Here is an 18,978-nt window from a genome sequence, read left to right on the forward strand (position 1 = left end):
AACCATGTGCTTGTGTCATGCAGGTCCAAGTGAAAAGTTTGAGACTGAGTGGTTAAAGTCGTGATCCAAAGCAAAAGAGTGTGCTTAAGAGCTCTGGACACCTCTAACTAGGGACTCTAGCAAAGCTGAGTCACAATCTGAAAAGGTTCACCCAGTCATGTGTCTGTGGCATTTATGTATCCGGTGGTAATACTGGAAAACAAAGTGCTTAGGGCCACGGCCAAGACTCATAAAAGTAGCTGTGTTCAAGAATCAACATACTTAACTAGGAGAATCAATACCACTATCTGAAATTCTAAATTCCTAGAGATGCCAATCATTCTAAACTTCAAAGGAAAAAGTGAGATGCCAAAACTGTTCAGAAGCAAAAAGCTACAAGTCCCACTCATCTAATTAGAATTAATATTCATTGATATGTTGGAATTTATAGTATATTCTCTTCTTTTTATCCTAATTGATTTTCAATTTCTTGGGGACAAGCAACAATTTAAGTTTGGTGTTGTGATGAGCGGATAATTTATACGCTTTTTGGCATTGTTTTTAGTTAGTTTTTAGTAAGTTCAAGCTACTTTTAGGGATGTTTTCATTAGTTTTTATGTTAAATTCACATTTCTGGACTTTACTGTGTTTTTCTGTGATTTCAGGTAATTTCTGGTTGAAATTGAGGGACTTGAGCAAAACTCTGAAAAGGAGGCTGACAAAGGACTGCTGATGCTGTTGGAATCTGACCTCCCTGCACTCAAAATGAATTTTCTGGAGCTACAGAACTCCACATAGCGCGCTCTCAACGGCGTTGGAAAGTAGACATCCAGAGCTTTCCAGCAATATATAATAGTTCATACTTTATTCGGGAATTGACGACGTAAAGTGGCGCTCAACGCCAAGTACATGCTGCTGTCTGGAGTCAAACGCCAGAAACACATCACAACCCGGAGTTGAACGCCAGAAACACGCTATAACTCGGCGTTCAACTCCAATAAAAGCCTCAGCTCGTGGATAGATCAAGCTCAGCCCAAACACACACCAAGTGGGCCCCAGAAGTGGATTTATGCATCAATTACTTACTCATGTAAACCCTAGTAGCTAGTTTAGTATAAATAAGACTTTTTACTAGTGTATTAGTAGTCTTTTTAGGACCACGTTTCATCTTGGGACGATTAGTTCTCAGATCATGGGGGCTGGCCTCTCGGCCATGCCTGAACCTTTCACTTATGTATTTTCAACGGTGGAGTTTCTACACACCATAGATTAAGGGTGTGGAGCTCTGCTGTACCTCAAGTTTCAATACAATTACTATTATTTTCTATTCAATTCTCTTTTATTCTTATTCCATGATATACGTTGCACTTCAACTTGATGAATGTGATGATCCGTGACACTCATCATCATTCTCACCTATGAACGCGCGTGACTGACAACCACTTCCGTTCTACCTTAGGCCGGGCGCATATCTCTTAGATTCCCCAACAGAATCTTCGTGGTATAAGCTAGATAGATGGCGGCATTCATGGGAATCCGGAAAGTCTAACCTTGTCTGTGGTATTCCGAGTAGGATTCCAGGAATCTGAAAAGTCTAACCTTGTCTGTGGTATTCCGAGTAGGATTCCGGTATTGAATGACTGTGACGAGCTTCAAACTCCTGAAGGCTGCGCGTTAGTGACAGACGCAAAAGAATCAAGGGATTCTATTCCAACCTGATTGAGAACCGACAGATGGTTAGCCGTGCTGTGACAGAGCATAGGACCATTTTCACTGAGAGGATGGGATGTAGCCATTGACAACGGTGATGCCCTACATACAGCTTGCCATGGAAAGGAGTAAGAAGGATTGGATGAATGTAATAAGAAAGTAGAGATTCAAGAGGAGCACAACATCTCCATACGCCTATCTGAAATTCCCACTATTGATTTACATAAGTATTTCGATCCTATTTTATTTTCTGTTTATTATTTATTTTTGAACTTATCATAAACCATTTAATCTGCCTAACTGAGATTTACAAGGTAACCATAGCTTGCTTCATACCAACAATCTCTGTGGGATCGACCCTTACACACGTAAGGTATTACTTGCGCGACCCAGTGCACTTGCTGGTTAGTTGTGCGAAGTTGTGAACCATGGCATTGACACCAAGTTTTTGGCGCCATTGCCAGGGAAAGAAAAAGCAATGAATTTTACAAAATGCAATAACATATGAATCACAATTTCGTCCACCATTGGGGTTGCCACGACCTCTACCCACTTAGATACATAGTCCACTGCAACCAAAATATATTTGTTCGAATATGAGGTCGGGAATGGTCTCATGAAGTCGATCCCCCATACATCTAATAGTTTGAGTTCTAAAATGAATTACTGTGGCATCTCATTTCTCTTAGGCAAGTTTCCAGCCCTCTGGCACTCGTCGTAGCTCCTTACCAGTTCCTTAGCATCCTTGAAGATAGTGGGCCAGAAGAACCCACATTGTAGTACCTTTGCTGCAGTTCTTTCTCCTCCAAAATAACTTCCATAACTAGAACTATGGCAACTCCATAGGACCTCTCGTCCCTCTTCTTCTGAAATGCACCTTCTGAGGATTCCATCTGAGAACTTCTTGAAGAGATATGGCTAATCCCAAATGAAATATTTAGCATCATTGATGAGTTTTCTTCTTTGATGTTTGTTGATTCCAAGAGGCAAGTCACCAGCTGCCTTAAAATTAGCAATATTTGCAAACCAGGGTGCCTTGTGAACCAACATTAAATGCTCATATGGGAAGAAATCGTTTACACTTGTATCATGTGTAGCACCTTTCTCACAAGGGATCCTGGATAGATGATCTGCTACCTTATTCTCTGATGAGCGGATAATTTAGATGCTTTTTGGCATTGTTTTATGGTAGTTTTTAGTAGGATCTAGCTACTTTTAGGGATGTTTTCATTGGTATTTATGATAAATTCACATTTCTAGACTTTACTATGAGTTTGTGTGTTTTTCTATAATTTCAAGTATTTTCTTGATGAAATTGAGGGACCTGAGCAAAACTCTGACAGAAGGTTGACAAAGGACTGCTAATGCTGTTGGATTCTGACCTCCCTGCACTCAAAATAGATTTTCTGGAGCTACAGAACTCCAAATGGCGGGTTCTCAACGGCTTTATAAAGTAGACATCCAGATCTTTCCAGAAATATATAATAGTCCATACTTTATTCGAGATTAGACGACACAAACTGGCATTCAACGCCAGCTCCATGCTGCATTCTGGAGTCAAACGCCAGAAACACGTCATAAACCAGAGTTAAACACCAAAAACACGTTATAACTTGGCGTTTAACTCCAAGAGAAGCCTCTGCACGTGTAAAGCTCAAGCTCAGCCCAAGCACACACCAAAGTGGGCCCCGGAAGTGGATTTCTACACTTAGACTTATTTCTGTAAACCCTAGTAGCTAGTCTAGTATAAATAGGACATTTTACTATTGTATTAGACATCTTTGGATTATTTTTGGATTACCTTATGATCCTTTGATCACGTTTATGGGGGCTGGCCATTCAGCCATGCCTGGACCATCACTTATGTATTTTCAACGGTGGAATTTCTATATACTATAGATTAAGGTGTGGAGCTCTGCTGTACCTTGAGTTTTAATGCAAAGTACTACTATCTTTTATTCAATTTGGCTTATTCTTATTCTAAGTTATTCACTGCACTTCAACATGATGAATGTGATGATCCATGACACTTATCATCATTCTCACCTATGAACGCGTGATTGACAACCACTTCCGTTCTACCTTAGACCGAGCGCATATCTCTTGGATTCCTTAATCAGGATCTTCGTGGTATAAGGTAGAATTGTTGGCGGCATTCATGAGAATCCGAAAAGTCTAAACGTTGTCTGTGGTATTCCGAGTAGGATTCAGGGATTGAATGACTGTGACGAGCTTCAAACTCGCGATTGTTGGGTGTGATGACAAATGCAAAAGAATCAATGGATTCTATTCCGACATGATCGAGAACCGACAGATGGTTAGCCGTGCTGTGACAAGAGCATTTGGACCTTTTTCACTGAGAGAATGGGAAGTAGCCATTGACAACGGTGATGCCCTACATACAGCTTGCCATGAAAAGGAGTATGAAGGATTGAAAGTAAGAAAGTAGTATGTTGCAGAGATTCAACAGGGACAAAAGTATCTCCATACACTTATATGAAATTCCCACCAATGATTTACGTAATTATTTTTATCTTTATTTTATGTTTTATTTATTATTATTTTCGAAAACTCCATAACCATTTGAATCCGCCTAACTGAGATCTACAAGATGACCATAGCTTGCTTCATACCAACAATCTCCGTGGGATCGACTCTTACTCATGTATGGTTTATTACTTGGACGATTGGTGCACGAAATTGTGATTCATTCTTTTCTAACTCGAAACAATCCCCGGTAATGGCCCCAAAAACTTGGTGCTCAATATCACGGTGTCTAAAATTCAATTCACAACTCCGCACAACTAACCAGCAAGTGCACTGGGTCATCCAAGTAATATCTTACGTGAGTAAGGGTCGATCCCACAGAGATTGTTGGTATGAAGCAGCTATGATCACCTTGTAAATCTCAGTCAGGCAGATTCAAATGTATTTGGATTAGATATTTAAAAGATAAATAAAAAAGGATAGAAATACTTATGTAAATTAATGGTGGGAATTTCAGATAAGCGTATGGAGATACTGTGCCCTTTCTTTTTCTACTTTTCTACTTCTTCCTTCAATCCTTCTTACTCCTTTCCATAGCAAGCTGTATGTAGGGCATCACCGTTATCAATGGCTACATCCCATCCTCTCAATGAAAAAGGTCCAAATGCTCTGTCACAGCACGACTAATCATCTGTCGGTTCTCAATCAGGTTGGAATAGAATCCCTTGATTCTTTTGCGTCTGTCACTAACGCCCAGCCTTCAGGAGTTTGAAGCTCGTCACAGTCATTCAATCCCGGAATCTTACTCGGAATACCACAGAAAAGGTTTAGACTTTCCGGATTCTCATGAATGCCGCCATCAATTCTAGCTTATACCACGAAGATTCTGATTAAGGAATACAAGAGATATGTGCCCGGTCTAAGGTAGAACGGAAGTGGTTGTCAGTCACACGCGTTCATAGGTGAGAATGATGATGAGTGTCACAGATCATCACATTCATCAAGTTGAAGTGCAACGAATATCTTAGAATAGGAATAAATGAAGTTTATAGGAAAAGAGCAGTAATTGTATTAAAACTTGAGGTACAGCAGAACTCCACACCCTTAATCTATGGTGTGTAGAAACTCCACCGTTGAAAATACATAAGTGAGAGGTCCAGGCATGGCCAAGAGGCCAGCCCCCATGATCTGAGAACTAATCATCCCAAGATGAAGAATAAAACAAAACTGAGACCAAAGATGTCTAATACAATAGTAACTTATCCTATTTATACTAGACTAGCTACTAGGGTTTACATGAGTAAGTAATTGATGCATAAATCCACTTCCAGGGCCCACTTGGTGTATGTTTTGGCTGAGCTTGATCTATCCACGAGCTGAGGCTTCTCTTGGAGTTGAACGCCAAGTTATAACGTGTTTTGGGCGTTCAACTCCGGGTCGTGACGTGTTTCTGGCGTTTAACTCCAGACAACAACATGTAATTGGTGTTGAGCGCCAATTTACATCGTCAATTCCCAAATAAAGTATGGACTATTATATATTGCTGGAAAGCTCTGGATGTCTACTTTCCAACGCCGTTAAGAGCGCGCCATTTGGAGTTCTGTAGCTCTAGAAAATCAATTTCGAGTGCAAGGAGGTCAGATTCCAACATCATCAGCAGTCCTTTGTCAGCCTCCTTCTCAGAGTTTTGCTAAAGTCCCTCAATTTCAGCCAGAAATTACCTGAAATTACAGAAAAACACATAAACTCATAGTAAAGTCCAGAAATGTGAATTTAACATAAAAACTAATGAAAAAATCCCTAAAAGTAACTAGATCATGCTAAAAACAACCTAAAAACAATGCCAAAAAGCGTATAAATTATCCGCTCATCAACGATCCAGTGCACTTGCTGGTTAGTTGTGCGGAATTGTGACAAAGTGTGATTCACGTTTGAGAGTGCTACCAAGTTTTTGGCGCCATTGTTGATGATCACAATGTCGTGCACCTAGTTTTTGGCGCCGTTGTTGGGGATTGTTTGAGTTTGGAGAACTGACGGTTCATCTTGTTGCTCAGATTAGGTAATTTTTTTTTCAAAAATCTTTCATAAAATTTTTTCTTTATTTTCGTTTTCAAAAATATAATTTTCGAAAAAAATTTTTGAAAATCATAAAATTAAAATAATATTTTGTGTTTCTTGTTTGAGTCTAGAGTCAAATTTTAAGTTTAGTGTCAATTGCATGTTTTTAAAATTTATGCATTTTTTTGAAAAATTCATGCATGGTGTTCTTCATGATCTTCAAGTTGTTCTTGACAAGTCTTCTTGTTTGATCTTTAAATTTTCTTGTTTTGTGTTTTTTGTTGTTTTTCATGTGCATTTTTGCATTCATAGTGTTTAAGCATTGAAAATTTCTAAGTTTGGTGTCTTGCATGTTTTCTTTTCTTGAAAATTTTTCAAAAATATGTTCTTGATTTTCATCATGATCGTTAAAGTGTTCTTGGTTCATCTTGACATTCATAGTGTTCTTGCATCCATTCTTTGTTTTGATCCAAAAAGAAAAGAGAAAAACACAAAATGCCGTTTTATTTTTTTATCTCTCCTCATTAAAAATTCAAAAATAAAAAATATATCTTTTCCTTATTTTGCTCATAATTTTCGAAAATTTGAGTTGACTTAATCAAAAATTTTTAAAACTTAGCTATTTCTTATAAGTCAAGTCAAATTTTCAATTTAAAAAAATCCTATCTTTTCAAAATCTTTTTCAAAAAAATCAAAATTTTTTCATTTTTCTTTTATGATTTTCGAAAATTTAAAATTATTTTTCAAAATCTTTTTCTTATCTTTATTTCAAAATTTCAAAAATTTCACTAACAATTAATGTGATTGATTAAAAAATTTGAAGTTTGTTACTTTCTTGTTAAGAAAGGTTCAATCTTTAAATTCTAGAATCATATCTTTTAGTTTCTTGTTAGTCAAGTAATCAAATTTCAAATATAAAAATAAAATCTTTTCCAAAATATCTTTTTCAATCATTACGTTTCAAAATATCTTTTTTCAAATTATATCTTTTTCAAATCCAACTTCAAAATATCTTTTCTAACTTCTTATATTTTCAAAATTGAATTTCAAATCTTTTTCAACTAACTAATTGACTTTTTGTTTGTTTCTTATCTTTTTCAAAACCACCTAACTACTTTCTTCTCTCTAGTTTTCGAAAATCATTTCCCTCTTTTTCAAAATTCTTTTTAATTAACTAATTGTTTTAAATTTTAATTTTAATTTTATTTCTTCTCTTAATTTTTGAAAATCACTAACCCTTTTTCAAAATTTATTTTCGAAATTCTCCCTCTTTCATCTCCCTCTATTTATTTATCTACTAACACTTCTCTTCCACTCAAGAATTCAAACCCACTATCTTCCCCCTTGTGTTTGGATTCTTAACTCTTTTCCTTCTTCTATTCTTTTCTTCTTCTACTAACATAAAGGAATTTTTTTACTGTGGTAAAGAGGATCCCTATTATTATTTTCTGTTCCCTTCTTTTTCATATGAGAAGGAGCAAGGACAAGAATATTCTTGTTGAAACAGATCCTGAACCTGAAAGGACTCTAAAGAGGAAACTAAGAAAAGCTAAATTACAACAATACAGAGACAACCTTACTGAAATTTTCGAAAAGGAAGAGGAGGTGGCAGCCAAAAATAATAATGCAAGGAGGATGCTTGGTGACTATACTACACCTACTTCCATCAGAAGATCCCTATTAGTTTTTAACTGAATTCTTGCAGATCTATGAGACTGTTAAGACTAATGGAGTAGATCCTGAAGTCTACAGGCTCATGCTTTTCCCTTTTGCAGTAAGAGACAGGACTAGAACATGGTTGGACTCTCAACCTAAAGATAGCGTGGACTCTTGGGATAAGCTGGTCACGGCCTTCTTGGCTAAGTTCTTTCCTCCTCAAAAGCTGAGCAAGCTTAGAGTGGATGTTCAGACCTTCAAACAAAAAGATGGTGAATCCCTCTATGAAGCTTGGGAAAGATACAAGCAGATGACCAAAAGGTGTCCTTCTGACATGCTTTCAAAGTGGACCATTTTGGATATATTCTATTATGGTCTATCTGAGTTCTCTAAGATGTCACTGGACCATTCTGTAGGTGGATCTATTCACCTAAAGAAAATGCCTACAGAAGCTCAAGAACTCATTGACATGGTTGCAAATAACCAGTTCATGTACACTTCTGAGAGGAATTCTGTGAATAATGGTACGCCACAGAGGAAGGGAGTTCTTGAAATTGATGCTCTAAATGCCATATTGGCTCAGAACAAAATGTTGACTCAGCAAGTCAACATGATTTCTCAAAGTCTGAATGGATGGCAAAATGAATCCAACAATACTAAAGAGGCATCTTCTGAAGAAGAAGCTTATGATCTTGAGAACCCTGCAATAGCATAGGTAAATTACTTGGGTGAACCTTATGGAAATACCTATAATTCCTCATGGAGAAATCATCCAAATTTCTCATGGAAGGATCAACAAAAGCCTCAACAAGGCTTTAATAATGGTGGAAAAAATAGGCTTAGCAATAGCAAGCCTTTTCCATCATCTTCTCAGCAACAGACAGAGAATTCTGAGCAGAGTACCTCTAACTTAGCAAACATAGTCTCTGATCTGTCTAAGGCCACTTTAAGTTTCATGAGTGAAACAAGGTCCTCCATTAGAAATTTGGAGGCACAAGTGGGCCAGCTGAGTAAGAAAGTCACAAAAACTCCTCCTAGTACTCTCCCAAGCAATACTGAAGAGAATCCAAAAAGAGAGTGCAATGCCATTGACATAATCAACATGGCCGAACCTAGAGAGGGAGGAGAGGACTTGAATCCCAATGAGGAAGACCTCATGGGACGTCTCTCAAGAAAGAAGGAGTTCCTTATTGAGGACCCAAAGGAATCTGAAGGTCATATAGAGACCATAGAGATCCTAGTAAACCTACTCCTGCCATTCATGAGCTCTGAAGACTATTCTTCCTCTAAAGAGGATGAAGATGTAACTGGAGAGCAAGTTGCTCAATATCTAGGAGCCATCATGAAGCTGAATGCCAAGTTATTTAGTAATGAGACTTGGAAAGGTGAACCTCCCTTGCTCATTAGTGAACTAGATACATGGGTTCAGCAAACTTTACCTCAAAAGAAACAAGATCCTGGTAATTCTTAATACACTGTACCATGGGCACCATGACCTTTGAGAAGGCTTTGTGTGACCTGGGATCAGGTATAAATCTTATGCCACTCTCTGTAATGGAGAAAGTGGGGATCATTGAGGTACAACCTGCCACATTCTCATTAGAGATGGCAGACAGATCACAAAGACAATCTTATGGATTAGTAGAGGACGTGTTAGTAAAGGTTAAAGGCCTTTACATCTTTGCTGATTTCATAATCTTAGACACTAGGAAGGAGGAGGATGAATGCATCATACTTGGAAGACCCTTCCTAGCCACAGCTGGAGCTGTGATTGATGTTAACAGAGGAGAATTAGTCCTTCAATTGAATGGGGACTAGCTTGTGTTTAAAGTCCAAGGCTATCCTTCTGTAACAATAGAGAGGAAGCATGAAAAGCTTCTCTCAGTACAGAGTTAAACAAAGCCCCCACAATCAAACTCTAAGTTTGGTGTTGGGAGACCACAACCAAACTCTAAGTTTGGTGTTGAGAAACCCCCACATCTATACTCTAAGTTTGGTGTTGGGAGTCTACAACATTGACCTGATCACTTGTGAAGCTCCATGAGAGCTCACTGTCAAGCTATTGACATTAAAGAAGTGCTTATTAGGAGGCAACCCAATTTTTATTTATCTAATTCTATTTTTATTTTTATTGTTCTTTATGTTTTATTAGGTTCATGATCATGTGGAGTCACAAAACAAATACTAAAATTAAAAACAGAATCAAAAATAGCAGAAGAAAAAGCACACCCTGGAGGAAGAGCCTACTGCGTTTAAACGCCAGTAAGGAGCATCTTTCTGGTGTTGAACGCCAGAAACAAGCAACATTTTGGCGTTCAAATGCCAGGATTGCACCCTGAGGAAAGCTGGCGTTAAACGCCAGAAGCAAGCATGGAATTGGCGTTCAACGCCAGAAACATGCTACAGACTGGCGTTGAACGCCCAAAACAAGCATAGAGCTGGCGTTTAACGCCAGAAACAAGCATCAATCTGGTGTTAAATGCCAGGATTGTATGCAGAGGGCATTTTACACGCCTAATTGGTGCAGGGATGATAAATCCTTGACACCTCAGGATCTGTGGACCCCACAGGATCACCTCAGTATCTATGGACCCCACAGGATCCCCACCTACCTCAACTTACCTTCTCTCTTCTTCACACAATCCAATAACACTCTTCCCCAAACAACTTTCACAAATCACCTCAAACTCTCTTCCCAATTACCCCTTCACCACTCACATCCATCCACTCTTCCCCATAAACCCCACCTACCTTCAAAATTCAAAATCTCTTTCCCACCCAAACCCACCCTAGATGGCAAACCTAATCCCTCTCCCTTCAATATATAAACCCCTCTATCCTTCTTCATTTTCACACACCACAACCATCTCTCCTTTACCTTGGCTGAAACCACTCACCTCTCCCTTTCCTCCATATTTTCTTCTTCTTCTTCTTTTGCTCGAGGGCGAGCAATATTTTAAGTTTGGTGTGGTAAAAGCATAGCTTTTTTGTTTTTCCATAACCACTTATGGCACCTAAGGCCGGAGAAACCTCTAGAAAAGGGAAAGGGAAGACAAAAGCTTCCACCTTCGAGTCATGGGAGATGGAGAGATTCATCTCAAAGGTCCATCAAGACCACTTCTATGATGTTATGGCCAAGAAGAAGGTGATCCCTGAGGTCCCTTTCAAGCTCAAGAAAAATGAGTATCCGGAGATCCGACATGAGATCCAAAGAAGAGGTTGGGAAGTTCTTACCAACCCCATTCAACAAGTTAGAATCTTCATGGTTCAAGAGTTCTATGCCAATGCATGGATCACTAGAAACCATGATCAAAGTATGAACCCGAATCCAAAGAACTATCTTACAATGGTTCGGGGGAAATACTTAGATTTCAGTCCGGAGAATGTGAGGTTGGCGTTCAACTTGCCTATGATGCAAGAAAATACACGCCCCTACACTAGATGGGTCAACTTTGATCAAAGATTGGACCAAGTCCTTATAGACATATGTGTGGAAGGAGCTCAATGGAAAAGAGACTCAAGAGGCAAGCCGGTTCAATTGAGAAGACTGGACCTTAAGCCTGTGGCTAGATGATGGTTGGAGTTCATCCAACGCCCCATCATCCCCACTAGCAACTGATCTAAAGTTACTGTGGATCGGGCCATCATTATCCATAGCATCATGATTGGAGAGGAAGTAGAAGTTCATGAAGTCATCTCTCTTGAATTCTACAAAATAGCCAAAAAGTTCTCCACCATGGCAAGGCTAGCTTTTCCTTATCTTATTTGCCATATATGCTACTCAGCTGGAGTTATGATAGAGGAAACATCCTCATTGAAGAGGACAAGCCCATCACTAAGAAGAGGATGGAGCAAACAAGAGAACCCATCCATGGATCTCAAAAGATGCATGAGGAAGCTCATCATCACGAAATCCCTGAGATTCCTCAAGGGATGCATTTTCCTCCAAATAACTATTGGGAACAACTCAACACTTCTCTAGAAGACTTGAGTTATAACATGGACTAACTAAGGGTGGAATATCAAGAGAACTCCATCATTCTCCATGAGATTAGAGAAGATCAAAGAGCAATGAGGGAGGAGCAACAAAGGCAAGGAAGAGACATAGAAGAGCTCAAGGACATCATTGGTCCTTCAAGAAGAAGGTGCGACCATCACTAAGGTGGACTCATTTCTTGTTCTTATTTCTCTGTTTTTTGTTTCTTTTTTTTAGCTTCATGTTTATCTATGTTTGTGTCTTTACTACATGATCATTAGTGTCTAGTAACTATGTCTTAAGGCTATGAATGATTCCATGAATCCTTCACCTCTCTTAAATGAAAAATGTTTCTAATTCAAAAGAACAAGAAGTACATAAGTTTCGAATTTATCCCTGAAATTAGTTTAATTATTTTGATGTGGTGACAATATTTTTTTTTTGTTTTCTGAATGAATGCTTGAACAATGCATATTTTTGATCTTGTTGTTTATGAATATTAAAATTGTTGGCTCTTGAAAGAATGATGAACAAGAGAAATGTTATTGATGATATGAAAAATCATAAAATTGATTCTTGAAGTAAGAAAAAGCAGTAAAGAACAAAGCTTGCGAAAAAAAAGCGAAAAAAATGAAAGAAAAAGAAAAAGCAAGCAGAAAAAGCCGATAGCCCTTAAAACCTAAAGGCAAGGGTAAAAAGGATCCAAGGCTTTGAGCATCAATGGATAGGAGGGTCCAAGGAAATAAAATCCATGCCTAAGCGGCTAAATCATGTTGTCCCTAACCATGTGCTTGTGGCATTCAGGTCCAAGTGAAAAGCTTGAGACTGAGTGGTTAAAGTCGTGATCCAAAGCAAAAAGAGTGTGCTTAAGAGCTCTGGACCCCTCTAACTGGGGACTCTAGCAAAGCTAAGTCACAATCTGAAAAGGTTCACCCAGTCATGTGTCTGTGGCATTTATGTATCCGGTGGTAATACTGGAAAACAAAGTGCTTAGCGCCACGGCTAGCTGTGTTTTAGAATCAACATACTTAACTAGGAGAATCAATTAACACTATCTGAACTCTGAGTTCCTATAGAAGCCAATCATTCTAAACTTCAAAGGATAAAGTGAGATGCCAAAACTATTCAGAAGTAAAAAGCTACAAGTCCCGCTCATCTAATTAGAACAAATATTCATTGATATTTTGGAATTTATAGTATATTCTCTTCTTTTTATCCTATTTGATTTTTAGTTGCTTGGGGACATGCAACAATTTAAGTTTGGTGTTGTGATGAGCGGATAATTTATACTCTTTTTGGCATTGTTTTTAGGTAGTTTTTAGTAGGATCTAGCTACTTTTAGGGATGTTTTCATTGGTTTTTATGCTAAATTCATATTTCTGGACTTTACTATGAGTTTTGTGTTTTTCTGTGATTTCAGGTATTTTCTGGCTGAAATTGAGGGACCTGAGCAAAATTCTAATAGAAGGCTGACAAAGGACTGCTAATGCTGTTGGATTCTGACCTCCCTACACTCAAAATAGATTTTCTGGAGCTACAAAACAATAAATTGCACGTTCTCAATGGCGTTGGGAAGTAGACATCCAGAGATTTCCAGCATTATATAATAGTCCATACTTTATTCGAGATTAGACGATGCAAACTGGCGTTCAACGCCAGTTCTATGCTGCATTCTGGAGTCAAACGCCAGAAACACGTCATAAACCAGAGTTAAACGCCAAAAACATGTTACAACTTGGCGTCTAACTCCAAAAGAAGCCTCTGCACGTGTAAAGCTCAAGCTCAGCCCAAGCAGACACCAAAGTGGGCCCCGAAAGTGGATTTCTGCACTTAGACTTATTTCTGTAAACTCTAGTAGCTAGTATAGGACATTTTACTATTGTATTAGACATCTTTGGATTATTTTTGGATTACCTTATGATCCTTTGATCACGCTTATGGGGGCTGGCCATTCAGCCATGCCTGGACCATCACTTATGTATTTTCAACGGTGGAGTTTCTACATACCATAGATTAAGGTTTGGAGCTCTGCTGTACCTCGAGTTTTAATGCAAAGTACTAATATCTTTTATTCAATTTGGCTTATTCTTATTCTAAGATATTCGCTGCACTTCAACATGATGAATGTGATGACCCGTGACACTCATCATCATTCTCACCTATGAACGTGTGATTGACAACCACTTCCGTTCTACCTTAGACCGAGTGCATATCTCTTGGATTCTTTAATCATGATCTTCGTGGTATAAGATAGAATTGTTGGCGGCATTCATGAGAATCCGGAAAGTCTAAACCTTGTCTGTGGTATTCCGAGTAGGATTCAGGGATTGAATGACTGTGACGAGCTTCAAACTCGTGATTGTTGGGCGTGATGACAAATGCAAAAGAATCAATGGATTCTATTCCGACATGATCGAGAACCGACAGATGATTAGCCGTGCTGTGACAAGAGCATTTGGACCTTTTTCACTGAGAGGATGGGAAGTAGCCATTGAAAATGGTGATGCCCTACATACAGCTTTCCATGGAAAGGAGTATGAAGGATTGAAAGTAAGAAAGTAGTATGTTGCAGAGATTCAACAGGGACAAAAGTATCTCCATACACTTATCTAAAATTCCCACCAATGATTTACATAAGTATTTCTATCTTTATTTTATGTTTTATTTATTATTATTTTCGAAAACTCCATAACCATTTGAATCCGCCTAACTGATATCTACAAGATGACCATAGCTTGCTTCATACCAACAATCTCTGTGGGATCGACCCTTACTCACGTAAGGTTTATTACTTGGACGACCCAGTGCACTTGCTGGTTAGTTGTGTGGAATTGTGACAAAGTGAGATTCATGTTTGAGAGCGCTACCAAGTTTTTGGCACCATTGTTGATGATCACAATTTCGTGCACCATTCTCCACACCCTTTTTGTCTCTAATCTCAATGTTGAATTCTTGCAACAATAATATCCATCTGATTAGTCTTTGTTTTGACTCCTGTTTGGAAAATAGATATTTGAGTGCTGTGTGATCAGTGAAAACAATAACTTTAGAGCCAATGAGGTATGATCTAAATTTGTCAAATGCAAAAACTATTACCAGCAACTCCTTTTTGGTAGTGGTATAATTTCGTTTTGTGTCATTGAGGACCTTGCTGGCATAGTATATGACATGCACCAAATTTTCTTTTCTCTGTCCTAACACTGCCTCAACTGCGAAATCAGATGCATCACACATAAGTTCGAATGGCAAATTCCAATCAGGTGGGGTGATGATAGGAGCTGAGGACAACTTCTTTTTCAAGTTTTCAAATGCAAGCATGCACTTCTCATCAAAGATAAATGGTGTATCAGACATAAGGAGATTGATTAAGGGCTTGGCTATCTTTGAAAAATCTTTAATAAACCTTCTGTAGAAGCCAGCATGCCCCAAAAAGCTTCTAATTGCCTTGACATCACTTGGTGGAGGTAATTTTTCAATTAGCTCCACCTTAGCTCTGTCCACCTCAATACATTGGTTAGAAATTTTATGGCCAAGGACTATTCCATCTGTCACCATAAAGTGGCATTTTTCCCAATTCAAGACCAAATTGGTCTCTTGACATCTTTTTAATACCAAGGCAAGATTATTTAGACAATTAGGAAAGGAATCTCTAAATACTGAAAAGTCATCCATGAAAACTTCAATGAACTTCTTTATCATATCCGAGAAGATGGAAAGCATGCAGCGTTGAAAAGTTGCTGGCGCATTACATAGCCCAAATGGCATGCGCATATAGGCAAACACTCCATATGGGCAAGTAAATGATATTTTCTCCTGGTCTCTTGGATCAACCACTATTTGGTTATATCCTGAATAACCATCTAGAAAACAATAGTATGCGTGTCCTGCAAGTCTTTCTAGCATCTAGTCCATGAAGGGAAGTGAGAAATGATCTTTTCTTGTGGCTTTATTGAGTTTTCTATAATCAATACATATCCTCCATCTTATGACAGTTCTTGTAGGGATTAGCTCATTTCTTTCATTGGGTACCACAGTGATTCCTCCTTTCTTGGGGACCACTTGGACAGGGCTGACCCATGGGCTATCCGAAATTGGGTAGATTACTCCTCCCTGCCATAGCTTCATGACTTCCTTCTGTACCACTTCCTTCATAACTGGATTCAGCCTCCTTTGGGGCTAAATGGAAGGTTTGACATCCTCTTTCAATAGTATCTTATGCATGCATATGGCCGAACTGATTCCCTTCAAGTCAGCAAGTGTCCATCCAATGGCATCCTTATGCTTTTGTAAGACTTGAAGTAATTCTTCCTCCTGTTCTTGGCTGAGGGCTGAATTTATGATTACTGGATAGCTTTCATTCTTTCCTAAGTATGCATATTTGAGGGTGGGTGGCAGTGCCTTTAGTTCAAATTTGGGTGCTTCTTTCCTTTCATCCTTCCCCTCTAGTGTGCCCTGAACATGAGTTTCAGCTGTTGCAACCTCTTCGCTTGATGCTGATTCCTCTTCCTCTATTAACCCCTTAAGTTCTTCTTCTTCAAGAGTCTCTTGTACTACAGCATCCACCAAGTCTAACCTCATACATTCTCCCAATGAGTCCTTTAGGTAACTCATGGCCTTGAACACATTGAATGTCATTTTGTCTTCATGTAGTCTAAGGACAAGTTCACCCTTTTGGACATTAATGATGGCTTCGGTAGTGGCTAAAAATATCATGCCAAAGATGATAGAAGTCTTGGCTCCTTCCTCCATATCCAACACTACAAAGTCTGCTGGAAAGATAAAGTCTCCCACCTTCACCAACAAGTCAACTACTATTCCGTGAGGAAACTTGAATGATCGGTCGGCTAGTTGCAGTGCCATTCTTGTTAGTTTGGCCTCCTCAATCCTCATTTTCTTCATCATTGCTAAGGACATCAGATTTATGCTAGCTCTTAAATCACATAAAGCATTTTCCACTGTGATTTTTCCTATGATACAAGAAATTTGGAAACTCCCAGGATCCTTCAGTTTCTAGGGCAATTTGTGCTGGATGATGGCACTGCATTCTTCGGTTAGTACCACAGTTTTATTGTTCTTCCAGCTTCTTTTCTTGGTCATCAATTCCTTCAAGAACTTGGCATAGAGTGACATTTGCTCTATTGCCTCAGCAAAGGGTATGTTAATCTGTAGTTTCTTGAAGATTTCCAGGAATCTGGAGAATTGGTTGTCCTCTCCCTTCTTCTTCAATTGCTGATGGTATAGGGCTTTTGGAAAGTTTGGCTTTGGCGCTTCTCCTTCCTGATGTGACTTGGAAGTGGAGACTTGAATTTTCTCTTGTTCCTTTTTTTCTTCATCTGATTTATTCTCTTGTGGTTTCTTGTAGGTCTCCTTCAATTCCTTCCCGTTTCTGAGGGTGATGGCCTGACACTCCTCCCTTGGAGTTGAATTAGTGTTGGTGTGAATGTTGTGACCAGGGGCTTGCTTGAATAAGTAGCCAATTTGTGTTTCACGTTTCTTGATGGCAGCATCTTGATTCTGCATATTGGATCGCACCTCTTCCCGGAAAGCTTTACTGTCTTGGACTTCCTTACATATGTCTTCAAGTAATGATGCCAGGGCATCTAGGCCAGTTTCACTGACCTTTTCTTTACTGTTTTAGGATAGTTTCATGCATTTTCTTAGTAAATAAGGCAAGTTTTGGATGAAAATACACTTACACCTTGATTCAAGCAACTATTGTGAATTTTACATGATTTCATGAGGATTTTGCAAGGATTGAATGACAAATTGATGATGCATAATCTCATGACTTGGGCTAAAGCTTTGATGCACTTTATCTGCTTGATTTCATGACAAAGGAAGCAAGGAAGAACCACGTTAGTAGCCACGTTAATCTAATTAGCGTGACCACTAACATGGAATGGGAATGAGCTTGCAACGTTAATAAGAAAGGTGGTCGCCAATAACGCCTGCGAAGCCATCATAAGCCCACGTTAATTGCCACGTTAACTACATTAACGTGGTAGTTAACGTGGAGATAAAGGGAGCTCCAGTGTTAGTGGTAAACATGAACACCACTAATGCTACAAAGTGGCAATTGGCCACGTTAAGAGTCATGTTAACTTAGTTAACGTGAACTCTAACATGGAAGAAAAGATAATGCCAACGTTAGTGACACTCACCTTTGTCACTAATGTTGGATCAAGCTAACATTGCCCACGTTAGTGGTCACGTTAAGACCACTAACGTGAAAGTTAACGTGGAGCTAAGATTGATGAGCCAACATTAGTGACACTCACCTTTGTCACTAACATTGGAGATGGCATTCACTACCACGTTAGTGGCCACGTTAACCTAGTTAACGTGAACTCTAACGTGGGAAAAAGGTGCGTTTGGAGCGTTAGTAATAAAGGTAAGTGTCACTAACGCTCTCGAAGCTAGGCATGCCCACGTTAAGAGTCACGTTAGTTATACTAACGTGAACTCTAATGTAGGGAAAGAGGGGCACAAGGCAACGTTATTGGAAAAGGTGATTCCCAATAATGCTTGCGAAGGATCATAAGGCAACGTTAGTGGTCATGTTAGTGCCACTAACATTGAAGTTAACATGGACTACTTTGGGGTTGGACGTTAGTGAAAAAGGTTATTGCCACTAACATTCTCGAACCCACATTTTCACTTAACGTTAACATCACTAATGCCCATGCCTAACTCACACTTTTCTGCATCCTGAGCCCACTAAAGATTGTAACTGCTTCAACTCAAGATCTAAGGCCCACATCTAAGACTCGAATAACTCACTAGAAGATCAAGAAGAGTAGTATATATAGGAGTAGTTTTGAACTATAGAGGAGCTTGGCACTTTGGGGAACTACCCTCTGTATATTCACTTTTTTGCATTTTCTAGTTAAGCATGTATTCTTTTCTGCCATTTTCCATTCCCAGAGCTATGAACAACTAAACCCCTTTTATTGGGTTAGGGATCTCTGTTGTAATTTGATGGATCAATTATAGTTCTCATTCTTCTTCTTCCTTCTCTTCTCTTGATTTACTAGAAAGCTTTCGATCTTAATTCAATTGGTTAGTTGTGTTGGAAAAGAAACTTTCCATAATTGGATCTCCTTTGAGCCTTG

At 38.9% G+C, this 18,978-nt stretch overlaps 1 protein-coding gene and 1 non-coding gene across 2 annotated transcripts; both read right to left on the bottom strand.

Annotated features, from left to right (window-relative positions):
- Positions 1-2,352: 2,352 nt before the first annotated feature.
- Positions 2,353-16,615, bottom strand: LOC140173197 (uncharacterized). The gene is made up of 2 exons (XM_072195955.1): positions 16,211-16,615; positions 2,353-2,607 (listed from the first exon to the last, which is right to left on the bottom strand). The coding sequence occupies exons 1-2, from the start codon at positions 16,613-16,615 to the stop codon at positions 2,353-2,355; spliced, it is 660 nt and encodes a 219-aa protein (XP_072052056.1).
- On the bottom strand, positions 8,123-8,230 carry LOC112805008 (small nucleolar RNA R71). Its single transcript, XR_003203623.1, has one exon. It is a non-coding gene; the product is annotated as a small nucleolar RNA R71 (small nucleolar RNA).
- Positions 16,616-18,978: the final 2,363 nt, after the last annotated feature.

This window comes from Arachis hypogaea, chromosome 5 (genome assembly GCF_003086295.3).
Source record: "Arachis hypogaea cultivar Tifrunner chromosome 5, arahy.Tifrunner.gnm2.J5K5, whole genome shotgun sequence".
NCBI lineage: Eukaryota > Viridiplantae > Streptophyta > Magnoliopsida > Fabales > Fabaceae > Arachis > Arachis hypogaea.

Bases quoted from the DNA above. Each gene is read 5' to 3' on its own strand.
- LOC140173197 (XM_072195955.1), bottom strand. From the start codon at position 16,615: ATGGAGGAAGGAGCCAAGACTTCTATCATCTTTGGCATGATATTTTTA. The intron at 2,608-16,210 runs GTAATCATAAAT...ATTTGGGATTAG, and splicing joins GAAAGAATGAAAGCTATCCA to CCATATCTCTTCAAGAAGTT.